This window comes from Balaenoptera borealis (assembly GCF_965194805.1).
Source record: "Balaenoptera borealis genome assembly, chromosome: 3".
In the NCBI taxonomy this organism is placed as follows: Eukaryota; Metazoa; Chordata; class Mammalia; order Artiodactyla; family Balaenopteridae; genus Balaenoptera; species Balaenoptera borealis.
The window spans coordinates 92,410,056-92,422,614 of record NC_138866.1 but is presented as its reverse complement, the minus strand read 5'-3'; the positions used below and the strand labels follow the sequence as shown (position 1 = coordinate 92,422,614).

General features: G+C 39.8%; 1 protein-coding gene across 7 annotated transcripts in view; it reads left to right on the top strand.

Annotated features, from left to right (window-relative positions):
* Positions 1–12,559, top strand: part of ATP8B4 (ATPase phospholipid transporting 8B4 (putative)) — a 324,241-nt gene that overhangs the window by 304,793 nt on the left and 6,889 nt on the right. For all 7 annotated transcript variants that reach the window (XM_082387909.1, XM_082387911.1, XM_082387910.1 and 4 more), the window contains 3 exons: positions 2,350–2,595; positions 8,042–8,180; positions 10,995–11,125. In XM_082387909.1, coding sequence (XP_082244035.1) covers positions 2,350–2,595; positions 8,042–8,180; positions 10,995–11,125 — 516 coding nt within the window. The remainder of the gene's footprint in view (positions 1–2,349; positions 2,596–8,041; positions 8,181–10,994; positions 11,126–12,559) is intronic.

The following is a 12,559-nucleotide window of genomic DNA, read 5'->3' as shown; positions in this document are numbered from 1 at the left end:
GTAGAAGGAAGGAAATAACAAAGATTAGAGCAGAAATAAATGAAATAGAGACTAAGAAAACAATAGAGAAGATCAACGAAACTAAGAGCTGGTTCCTTGAAAAGATAAACAAATTTGACAGACCTCTAGGTAGACTCACCAAGAAAAGAAGAGAGAGGACTCAAATAAATAAAATCAGAAATAAAAGAGGATATATTACAACTGACCACAGAAATACAAGGATCATAAGAGACTAATATGAACAGTTATACACCAACAAATTGGACAACTTAAAGAAATGGATAAATTCCTAGAAACATACATCCTACGAAGACTGAACTATGATTAAGTATAAAATCTGAACAGAATGGAAAACAGTATGGAGGTTCCTCAAAAAATTAAAAATAGAACTACCAAGTGATCCAGCAATTCCACTTCTAGGTACTTATCCGAAGAAAGCGAAAACACTAATTTGAAAAGATATATGCACTCCTATGTTCATTGCAGCATTATTTATAATAAGTAAGATATGGAAACAACCTAAGGGCTAAGAGATATAGAGAAAAAATATACGATTGATCCTTGAAACAAGAGAAGGGTTAGGGGTCCCCCTCGCCTTGGGCCCCATCCCCATGCACTCAAAAATCCTCCTACAGTTATACAGTTGACCCTCCACATCCATGGTTCCGCATCTGCAGTTTCAACCAACAGCGGATCACATAGTACATATTTATTGAAAAATTCTGTGTGTAAGTGAACCTGCTCACTTCAAACCCATGTTGTTCAAGGGTCAACTGTGTGTATAATAAGGCCCCTTATTGCCATCAAGTTGAGTATATACCCCTATCCTTTCCTGCTTTGTCAACTCTGGCACTTAAACTGATCTCCAGATCATGGGGTGCTATGCTGGAAGGCCTCAGTGACCATCTATGGGTCTGCTCATTTTATAAGGAGGAAACCAAAACTCAGAAGTTCAGGTTACTTTCCTAAAGTCACATGGCCAATATGTGACAGAACTCAACCTAGCAGTAGGCCACTTGACCCTGAGATTGCAACACTATTACTGTTGTTACTATTACTATCATCATTCTTTTGTTATTATTTATAGAAGCATCTGTTTTTTAATTACAACAACTGTGGTAAGAACTCTGCTGAATACATACCCATTTCATCATGACAGTGATCCTGTGAGGGAGATGCTGTCATTTGTACTTCTGGAGATGAGGAAACTGAGGCGCACACAGGTTAAATGACAGGTCCAAGACTACACACCTGCTAAGCAGCAGAGCTGGGGTTTGAACTCAGGATTGTCTGGCTTCAAAGCCTGTGTATATAACCTTATCAGTCACTGGACTGGGGAAAGAAGCACCCACTAGCATCTCAGAAATGGACTTCCCAAAGAGACTACATCAGTGTTCTTCATGGGACTCCATTTGCCAAGGCCTGGGTCATCCCACAGGCAGGAAGGGGAACTTGGTCTGCTCCCAGAGTTCATGCCTACGTTGCTCCCTCTTTGGCTGCTTCACCTTACCCGTGATCCTGTGATGTTGCCAGTGGTCAGTCCTTGCCATACTTTTTGGCTGTGGTGCTCACAGTGTGGTCATCAGCATTACTTTGGAGCTTGTTGGAAATGCAGTCTCAGGCCCCACCCCAAACCTACTGAATTATAATCTGTACCCCAGGTTATTAGTGTGCACATGAAGTTTGAGAAGCACAGCTTTAGTTTCTCCCAGGACTCTGTTGGGCCCAGACATGACGCCTTCTCATTCTGTCTAAGTTCTTTGCCCTGAACACCTGGTAACTGCCTGTGGAATCCTCCCAGGGTAGAACACTCACCTCTTCAGGCTCAGCTCCCTTCCACCTGGAATCCCACATTCAGTTCCCCCTTTCCCAGTTCCCTTTCTCCTGCTCACGCTTCCCCCAAAGTTGGGAACTCAGGTTGGCCAATTCTGACTCTGCAGCTCTCTGCTGACATCCCCTGGTCACTACCACTCACTGCCTTGGCAATTAACCCCTGGGGCCCACTGGTTGCACAGGATGTACTAAAATTCTGGGGGCATGAATGCAGCTGCAGGAGGGTACAGGAAAGAAACTTCAATTTGAAGCCAGATATCTGCGTGCAATCAAGTTCTGGTTCTGCCATAAGAGCTGTGTGGCCTCTCATGAGTCTCTCTTGGAGATTCAAGTTCCCTATATAAAATGGGATCATTTTATTATCCTTTGGGTTACAGTGGGAATGAAAACAAAATAATGAGTAGTGTATATTAGGGCATGCTTAGATATGCATGTGCTATTTCTGGAGATAGGAAATTCAGGGTCTCTCTAAATTCTCCTCAAGCCTCTTCCACTGAAGTAACTCTCTGTTGACAGGATGTTAATGACCAGAATAGCATGGATTGTCCCCAGCTCTACAAACCTGGACAGCTGAATCTACTTTTTAACAAGCATAAATTTTTCATCTGCGTGGCACATGGAATCTACACCTCATTAGTCCTTTTCTTCATCCCGTATGGGGCCTTTTACAACGTGGCTGGAGAAGACGGACAGCACATTGCAGACTACCAATCTTTTGCAGTGACCATGGCCACGTCTTTGGTCATTGTGGTCAGTGTGCAGGTAACCTACTGGTGGAAATATCTTAACTTGATGGCTTTACACCTTTTAAAATTCTGTTTCATTTGTTGACAGTAATTTTAAAGGAATACTGGGGTTTTCTTTTTAACTACACATTTTGAGATTAAAACAGGAAGCTTTAACATAAATTTCCAGATGTAGGAGATTAGCATTGGATGTCTATAACCTCCATGTTAGTGGAAACCTCACAATGAATCAATCACTTCTTGGGACTGCGCGTTGCATGTAAAGAGAAATGATTATACTACTACTTCCTCCTTGTGCTGTCTTCTTGGAAGAAAATTTTTCCAATGATAACAGAAACTTTCCCATGACTTCTATAAGACTTAGTAACTTCCAGGTTTCAAAGTGAGATATAATGTTTACTTGGCAGTACATTTCTGTGGAATTACCAAGAGGTTCAATGCTATGTATGTGGCACATCCGAATCTCAAATTCATAGAAGTTTTTCTGGTAGGAATGATTTTTTAAAAATTCATTTTATTGAAGTATAGTTAATTTACAATGTTGTGTTTCTGGTGTACAGCAAAGTGATTCTGTTATACATAAATATATTCTTTTTCATATTCTTTTTTTTTTTTTAAACATCTTTAGTGGAGTATAATTGCTTTACAATGGTGTGTTAGTTTCTGCTTTATAACAAAGTGAATCAGTTATACGCATACATATCATATTCTTTTCCATTATGGTTTATCACAGGATATTGAATGTAGTTTCCTGTGCTATATAGTAGGGCCTTGTTCTTTATTCATTCTATATATAATACAGTAAGTCCCCTACATACAAACGAGTTCTGTTCTGAGAGTGTGTTCGGTTCGTAAGTCCAATTTGTTCCTAAGTCCAACAAAGTTAGCCTAGGTACCCAACTAACACAATCGGTTATATAGTACTGTGCTGTATTAGGTTTATAATACTTTTCACACAAATAATACATAAAAAACAAACACAAAAAATAAAGAAAACCTTTTAAATCTTATAATACGGTACCTTGAAAAGTACAGTAGTACAGTACAACAGCTGGCACACAGGGGCTGGCATCGAGTGAACAGGCAAGAAGAGGTACTGACTCGAGGAGGGAGAGGAGGTGGGAGGTGATAGAGCTGAAGGATTGTCAGCAATAGGAGATGGAGGACAAGCTGCAGTTTCACTCATGCTTGATGTTGATGGCATAGGTTCTGGTTCCTTGCTGGATTCAATCTATCTACCCTCTTGAAAAAACAGTCCAGTGATGTCTGGGTGGTAGCTCTTTTTTTCTAGTCATAGATGACATGGTGGCACTGGACTGCATTCTGAACGGCCAGTGCAACATTCACGTACCATTCTATACAACCCCTTGCCATCTCCTGCATCGTGAATCTCTTCGGTTCTTCAGTTACTTCTTCTTCCTCTTGTCTCTCTTCATCCTTTCTCTGGGCCTCCAATTCCATCAGGTTTTCATTAGTAAGCTCCTCGTGTTGCACAGCAAGGAGTTCAATGAAGTCGTCCTCTTGCAGATCTAGCTTGAAATAAAGATACTGTACTACTGTACTCTATACAGTACTCTACAGTAAAGTACACAAAAGCACAACCACTTGTAGAGGATGCACACACGTGACAATGTACGCCAGACACATGAACTAACTTACATGATTGGACATGTGAACGCACGTTCTCATCTTTGAAAGTCCACAACTTGAAGGTTCGTATGTAGGGGACTTACTCTAGTTTGCATCTGCTAATCCCAAACTCCTAATCCATCCCTCTCCCAACCACCACCCCCTCCTTGGCAACCACAAGTCTGATCTCTATGTCTGTGAGTCTGTTTTGTAAATAAGTTCATTTGTGTCATATTTTAGATTTGACATATAGTGATAGCATATGGCATTTGTCTTTCTCTTTCTGACTTACTTCACTTAGTATGATCATCTCTAGGTCCGTCCATGTTGCTAGAAATGCCATTATTTCATTCGTTTTAATGACTGAGTAGTATTTCACTGTGGGGGTGTATATATATATATATGCACACACACACACACACACACAATCTTCTTTATTCGTTCATCTGTCAATGGATACTTGGTGTTGATGGACACTTGCTTCCATGACCTGGCTATTGTAAACAGTGCTGCTATGAACACTGGGGTACATGTATCTTTTCAAATTACAGTTTTGTCCAGATACATGCCCAGGAGTGGGATTGCTGGATTATATGACAACTCTAGTTTTAATTTCTTGAGGAACCTCCATAATGTTTTCCATAGTGGCTGCACCGATTTACATTCCCATCTGGTAAGAATGATTTTTGATGATCCATTGATCTTCATCAGGCATCTTGAGTTTGTTTCTATTTCCTCTTTTATGCAAATGGTGGACAATACCATTAGATATTGAGTTAGAATTTACAAAAGCTTTCCAATCCATTAAAGTCTGTACCTCTGGGTGGATACGTTAAGCCATGTCACCTATGTTTTTTGTCTTTTTGTGTGTGTGGTTTTTTTGGGGGGTGTTTTTTTTGAAGGGGAAAGTATAAATCAAGGGCTTAATTTTTATAGAGTTTGAATTGCCTGTGGTGAGTCCTTTTTCTATCCTATAAACAATGTCTTTTACAAATCTTAGCCTCTTATATCCAATGAAAGATCTTGTTAAACCCCAGACTTTCTCTTCATGACTCAATAAATATTTAATAGATTGAATGAATCAAATGTAAATATACTGCTTTTAAATGGCATCTCTGCCATGCCTTGATCCATCTAAGTGAGTATCATTAAGTTCAAACCAAAGCCATCTAACACTCTACATCTTGGAAGTCCAAAATTCAGTCAGACAGGTAGCATCCAAAATCAGAACCAGATTTCTCCACTCAAAGAGGAGTTCTGTTTGTCTGTTTCACAACTAAATAAAGCATATGGGTGCTTTGTGAACTCTCCATGCCTAGTTCCCCTGTGTTCAATTCTGTAGCAGAGGAGGAGATAATGGAGTGACTTGGAAGCCTCTGACACAGCTAAGGCATCCATCATGAAATCATGGCTTCAGTCAGACACTGCTGTCCTTAACACACAGAATAAGTTTCAGGAATTTTGTGAATAAGCTCATTTTGAGAGCGGCATTAACATCCTTTCCTCTCTGTCTAAGCTTGAGTAATTTCTGCAGAAGGGGTACATAGATGTTATACTTTTGAGTTCAAATCTTTCTGTATCTTTACTCAATGATATATTGGATGGGCATAAGATTCTTAAATCAGAGCATTTTTCTTTAGGAACTTTGTAAATGATTTTCCACTACATCCGTTGCAGTGTAGCAGTTTGATATTAAGTTGATTCTCTTTCCTTTGTAAATAATATCTTCTGTGTCTAGAAGCTTATGTTCTTTATCTTTGGACTTCACAAATGTCACCAGAACATAACTTCTTTCATTGATTTTCCTAGAATTTACAGTACCCTCCCAATCTGAAAATCTTTGGTGTTTGTTATCCCAGAGCAGTTTTCTCTGTCATTTCTTTGATTGCTACTTCTCTCTTTCTTTCTTTTCCTCTTTCTACGATGCCATTATTTCTTATATTGGGACCATGGATCTGACATCTATGGATTTGCCATCCGTGTCTCATATCTTTTTGCACATGGTTCCCATTTCTTCAAGTTTTTGCCCTGTTACGAGATATTGTTTCCATTTGTTTTTCCCAGAATATTAATTCAGTTCTCATCAGTGACTATTATTGTTTGGTTTCTCTACTGAATTTTTAAATTCAGAAATAATGCTTTTATTTCTTCCAGAATTTTTTTCTATGATCTAATTGCATCTCCTTAAGAGTTCTCATTACTTTTGTTGTTGTTGTTATAGTGCTTGTCTGTCTTTCCCATTAGTTCTGCCTCAACAGGAGCCACTTGTTCTTGTTTTTTTTCCAATTGTGTCCTCTTAAATTGGTTGTGATTTTTCTTTGCCTACTCATACCCACACAGGTCAGGCTAGTGGTGTCTCTTAATGGTGATGAACTGACAGGTGGTGAAAGGTACAGCTGCAGATTTTGGTCTAATGTCTCGACAAATGAACTGGAAAGCCAGCATCTCTTTGCTGAGGCATGGAAAGCAGGGCTCTCTGTTCTCAGGCCTCTTGAAGAAAGTAAAGGCTGTCCCTTTAGCACCCCTGCAGTTTCATCAAGGCTGCCAGCATTGTTTTTATGGGGCATCATTTTAAAGGACAGTAAACGTCATGTGGGAAGGGGAAGTATATCTCCATGTGCAGAGAAGGATCTGTTTACTATGTAGGTAGAGCCCCTCAGGCAGGCAGTAAATCTGTGGCCTTGCATCAGACTGTGCTAGAAATGCAAACCTTCACTTGGACCATTTTGTGCCTCTGATATGCAAATAAGGATGCTAGAACCTACTTTTTTTTTTCTCTGAGAACTCAAGTGTTCATATTCACCAGTGGCTTTCTTGGTTTCCCCATAACAGGTTACTCTTTTTCAGCTGCGCTGCCATAACAAGTTATTGGAAGGGAGAAGGGCTTGTGAGCATGTTCCCAGATCACCATGAACCCCAGCTTCTGAATTTTATGCCAAGAGTGGATTAAGGATTTTTCTTTGCTATTATTTGAATAACTTAAGAGAAATGATAACCAGAACGAATTAGAATATTGATGTAAACAGATTATACCTGTGTCAAAATGGTCATATGAAAATCTATGTACAGTTTTTTTTTTAGGTGTTTTTTAAAATTAATTAATTAATTAATTTATTTTTGGGGCTGCGTTGGGTCTTCGTTGCTGAGCGCATGGGCTTTCTCTAGTTGCGGCAAGCGGGGGCTACTCCTCGTTTTGGTGTGCAGGCTTCTCATCGTGGTGGCTTCTCTTGTTGCGGAGCACGGGCTCTAGGTGCACGGGCTTCAGTAGTTGTGGCTCATGGGCTCAGTAGTTGTGGCTCACGGGCTCTAGAGTGCAGGCTCAGTAGTTGTGGTGCACAGGCTTAGTTGCTCCGCGGCATGTGGGATCTTCCCGGACCAGGGCTTGAACCTGTGTCCCCTGCATTGGCAGGTGGATTCTTAACCACTGCGCCACCGGGGAAGCCCTATGTACAGATTTTAAAATGTTGCACTTGCCCACTATGAAAAATAGTTTTCCAATAGAAAAATTTTGAGAGCAACTTGGAAAGTAGCTTTGAAATTAGAAACCATTCTTATTTCTCATTTAAAAAAAGTTTAACATTTTATTTCCTGATGTTTGACTCAACGTTGCTAGATATAATGGCTTGCAGATATAAGTCCTAAAGTCAATTGTCTACCAGAAATGTCACATTAGTCCCCTGTGTTGTGCAGAAAGTGGTGAGGCCTATGATTGGCTGGAAACTAGACAAGTGCAACTGTCTTCTCACAGAACAGTTCTGAGGAAACATTACTCAGTAAAATGATGCCCTTTTAATCCTCCACCATCTCCCCTTTGTGTTTGACTTTATTTACAGATAGCCTTGGATACCAGTTACTGGACTATCATTAATCATGTCTTCGTCTGGGGCAGTATTGCCACTTATTTCTCCATTTTATTTACCATGCACAGTAATGGCCTCTTTGGCATCTTCCCAAGCCAGTTTCCATTTGTTGGTAAGTGAGTCCTGCTATTTGCTGGGGCCTACTGTCCAGTTGTCATTGATTTGTCTTTGTAATTTATTTTCTTTTTTTGGTGGGATTAGGGATGACCAATAATTCTGTCTCTAGGAATTGATTGAACCAGACATCTGAGGGCTTACAGGCTTGAAGTGAGCTCCAATAGATTAGGTTTTGCTGTCCCTACTAGATGCAGAGTCAGTGAGATAGCTGCTTACAGGTTCCTAACAGCCCAGATGCAGTAGTCTGTCCCTTTCCAAATAAGAGGCATAGCACATATAGATCAGGGATACCTGAAAAACCTGTGAAGTTCATGTATGATAGAGGGAAGAGAAAGAAATGCCAGGCTTTCCCTTTTATGCCACATTATCACCAACATTTCTGCCAAAGTTTACCTGTGGAACTTATTTGCATTTAGAAAAGAAATACTGTATAATTTAGAGCCTTTTAAAAATTGCTGGACATAGGCCATGAGTGGCACCAAGAATAGGCTCTGTAGTTAGACAGTCAGTGTTCAAGTGTCATCTCTGCCACTTATAAGCTGTGTGACCTTAGGCAAGTTTCTTTTCCTTTTCATGCCTTAATGTCTTCAGTTCTAAACGTGGGGATGTTAATAGTTCCTACTTTTATAGGAAATTGGTGAGGGTTAAATGACATAATGCATATGAAATGCTTAGCATGTAGCCTGGTACATAATACTTTTTAAGTAAATGTTAGCCACAATGATGATGAAGATGATGATTAAAGCAAATATGGCTTGGTTACTGGTTGGGGACATCGAACAGCAGATGGGTAGCAAAAGACCTCCTAAAATCCCTTAAACCCCTGAGATTCTATGATTCTACAAAGAGTATATATTTGGAGTATACTATCATTGCACTCCACATTTCAAAATGATTCCCACCAAGGGCCACTGAGCTTTACACAGTGGGGCTATTAATAGACTTTTAAAGAAGTTTTGAAATCTCTAGTGTGTGTGAAATAAGTTGGTTAACAGTGATGTTTCTGAGTTCATCCCAGCAAACTGTGGAAAAGAGAGATACATAGTGACAACCTACTTGAGCTCGATTAGGCAAGACAGATTTGCATCCACTAGTTGGGAAATGCAGTCTAGAAAAATAATTCTTAGAAGACTGATTCATGTAGAAAGCAAAATAAGAGCAATTATAGGGTTATACATTTCCAAAGGCACCTGAAATTGCAATTCCATTTAAATGCATGTATATGCTTAAGAGTATTGTATTCAATTTTGGCCTTCCTCTGTGTGTACATGGAAATCTTTAAATTGTACCTCTCTTACTTAATATGTAATGTTAATCCTTTACTTATCAAAAGATTCCAACCATGTATAAACATGATGGTTGTGAATAAGAATAAACAAACATATTAGGAAAAAAAGAGCCATTTAAACTACTTTTAAGGTTTTTCTTTTCTTTTTGGTTGCCAAATCTGAAAGTTCAGTGCATTAACCAAAAGACTTCCAGTCCTAAGACAGCATTCGAACATGCATAATGAGACTGGAATGCCTCAACTGGAGAAAGTAGTTTGTGTGGGGACCACTCTCTAAGCACATGCCATTCCAGGAATTAATTACTGGGTTCCAATGAGACTTTTCAAAACTTAAATCAACATTGAGGTTTAAGAAAATTTTTTTTTCCTTAGTAGCCAGCAGCAAGCAGGAGTGTGGTTTTAAAGTGATGCTTGTTTTTCCAGCCATGCCTGGGGGTACTGAGCTTCAGGGAGCTCAAAGAGACATTTAATTTACTGAGTCAAGTTTGTTTCTGCCCAGGCAAATGCAATCAAGTGCTCTTTGGTAGGCAGAGTCTATCCTCCTAAGACAGAAAATGCAGACAGTCCAATAAGGAGCCAAGCATCACACCCAAAGCCCATTAAAGTTGTGTTAACTATAGCATTGGGAGGGGGAACCTGGATAATTGGAGGTATCATATGCCTAGAAAACCAACAGGAACTACAGTTCATTTTGGTAACATAAGTAGGGTTGACATCTTCCGTATAGTTTGTCTGCCTGCCTTACTGACCCTTATTGCTTTGTTTAAACAAACATCCCAGTATACGAGGTGTGAGTATAAAATAAATAAGAAAACTGGCTCCAGGCTTGGAAATGAGTTTCAGTACTCTATTGAACTAGAATATTGTATGGCTGAATCAGTGGTTTCCCAGTGTGGAGAATGCTCTTTTCACAAACCCAGGAGCGTCTCTGATCTCCTTGGAACCTTGAGTACTTCATAACCGAGTGAACACTAGAGAGATTGGTTAAGTCCCTTTGAGGCAGGTTTTTGGGGACTGTTGCCTGAATTTAAAAGGTTGACCCTGTAGTGGATACAGCTCACCTTTGATGACATAGCCAGTTGAGAAGACCAGTATTTGCGATTGTACCTGCATCCAGCACATAACATTGTGTAGTTTTGATATGATAGTTTTGTTTGAATCCATAAGGGTAAATGTGCCTTTAAAAATAATGGCTGCTTTGTAGTTGAGGGATTTTGAGGCTGGATGAGCGAATTCTGCTTCATGAGTGAAGCTGGACTGAGCCTGGATCAGAGAATGCTTGGCTCTGGCTGGCAGTCCCCTAGTGATCAGGCCGTGAAGCAGTTCCCTAGGGTGATCTTACCATTCTTGCATTCTTATCACCACTGAGCATATGATATACTGGGGAAGATACCCAGTGGTTCTCCTAGGTAGTCCAAAAGTCCCTTTCAAAAAAGACCTTATGGGAATAGACAAAGAACCAATTAATTCAATAATTCAGTTTTATTTATAATCACAATGTTTATTTTTCTTTAATAATAGGAAATGCACGACATTCCTTGACCCAGAAGTGCATCTGGCTTGTTATTCTCTTAACGATAGTGGCTTCAGTTATGCCTGTGGTGGCATTCAGATTTTTGAAGGTGGATTTATTCCCAACCCTGAGTGATCAGGTATGTTGTAGTGCTGCTGGGTACTTGAGGGGTTGGTTCTTTGCTCTTGGAATCATGTCCTCTGCCTGATTAGAAGTCCAGAAAAGAGCTAATGAACTTCCCATCAGCAAATACCTACAGGTGCACGGCATCACATCACAGTAGCTGGAACTGCCCACAACTGAACATACTAGCCCTGGGAGTGCCAATGAAGATAACTGTCTACACTAAATGTAGGTGGGGAGTTGTAAATTACAAGTTAAATTGGATATTTTTAAAAGTTGACTTTAAAAAAAAAAAGCTTGCTGGCAGCATTTTAGACATTTGCTCCAAGGCAAAGGCAAGCTAGAGGGAAAGTTACTGACTTGGGGAAAGTAAAGGGAGACAAGCAAAGTATGAGGTGAAAGGGCTCTAAATTTCTGTAGAAATATAGTGGCAGATTGTTAAACATGGGAGAGAGGTTACTTTCTGAACAGATTAAGAAAGGGAACAGCAACATGATAGCTGGATTGGAAAATATAAAGTTAGAAGAAAAACAGAAAGAATAGATTCTAGAAATACCTAAGTCAAGGGATTAACAGAACATATTTCAGTATTTTATGGAAAGAGGGGTATAAGCAACACAATGTCAAGTTAGGTCAGGACCCAGATAGACGAGAAAAGGAGACAGAAGAGATGCATTTGTAGCTATGTCTTGAGAAGGGGGAAACATTGAGGGGGTGAGTGACCAGGCTGATGATGCTGAGAAGAACTGAGGTAGAAATTCCCTTATCATGAAATCCTTTGTGTTCTGGGGCCAAAGTACCAAGAGATTCCTTCTGAAATGATTCATGGATTCCCCTGTTATGTTTGTCCTTTCCCTTTGGCTCTGTGAGCTCATTCTGATGTAAACTCAGAACATGATGGATGAGCTGAAGGAAGCTGATGCTCATTTCTTCCTATGTTTATACACATCATGATTTTCTGCTTAATGGCTTTCTCCTGACATGAAAGTCAGAAGCCAAGCAATCGATCAGCTGACCTAAAGAACAAGGTGCTGAGCACCAAACCTTGGATGTCCTCCTCCTCGGCATTATAGGGAAATGAAAGAAATGCTAGAAACCCACCCAAACAATGTTGAGCTCTTCAAAAGACCACAAAAAAACCCCCAAAGAAATCAAAACACTGAAAATCCCGTGGTACTTTGACCTACCACAAGAGTTTGAAATTTTCTGACTCTCATGTTCTAAATTTTCTCTTAGTCCAGTTACTAATGACTATTGGATCCTGAGAACCTCTAAAAGAGAGAATAAAGACTTATATGGGGCAAATGGGTCTGTAAATTTTTATACTGACTGTATTTGGCTGGTGCACGTTAGAAAATCTTTCTGTACAAAAGTATGTTCCTGTTCACTTAAGGTGGATGTATGAGATGGGGACAATAATGAAATTTGTCTTAACACTTCTTGTTTGCTT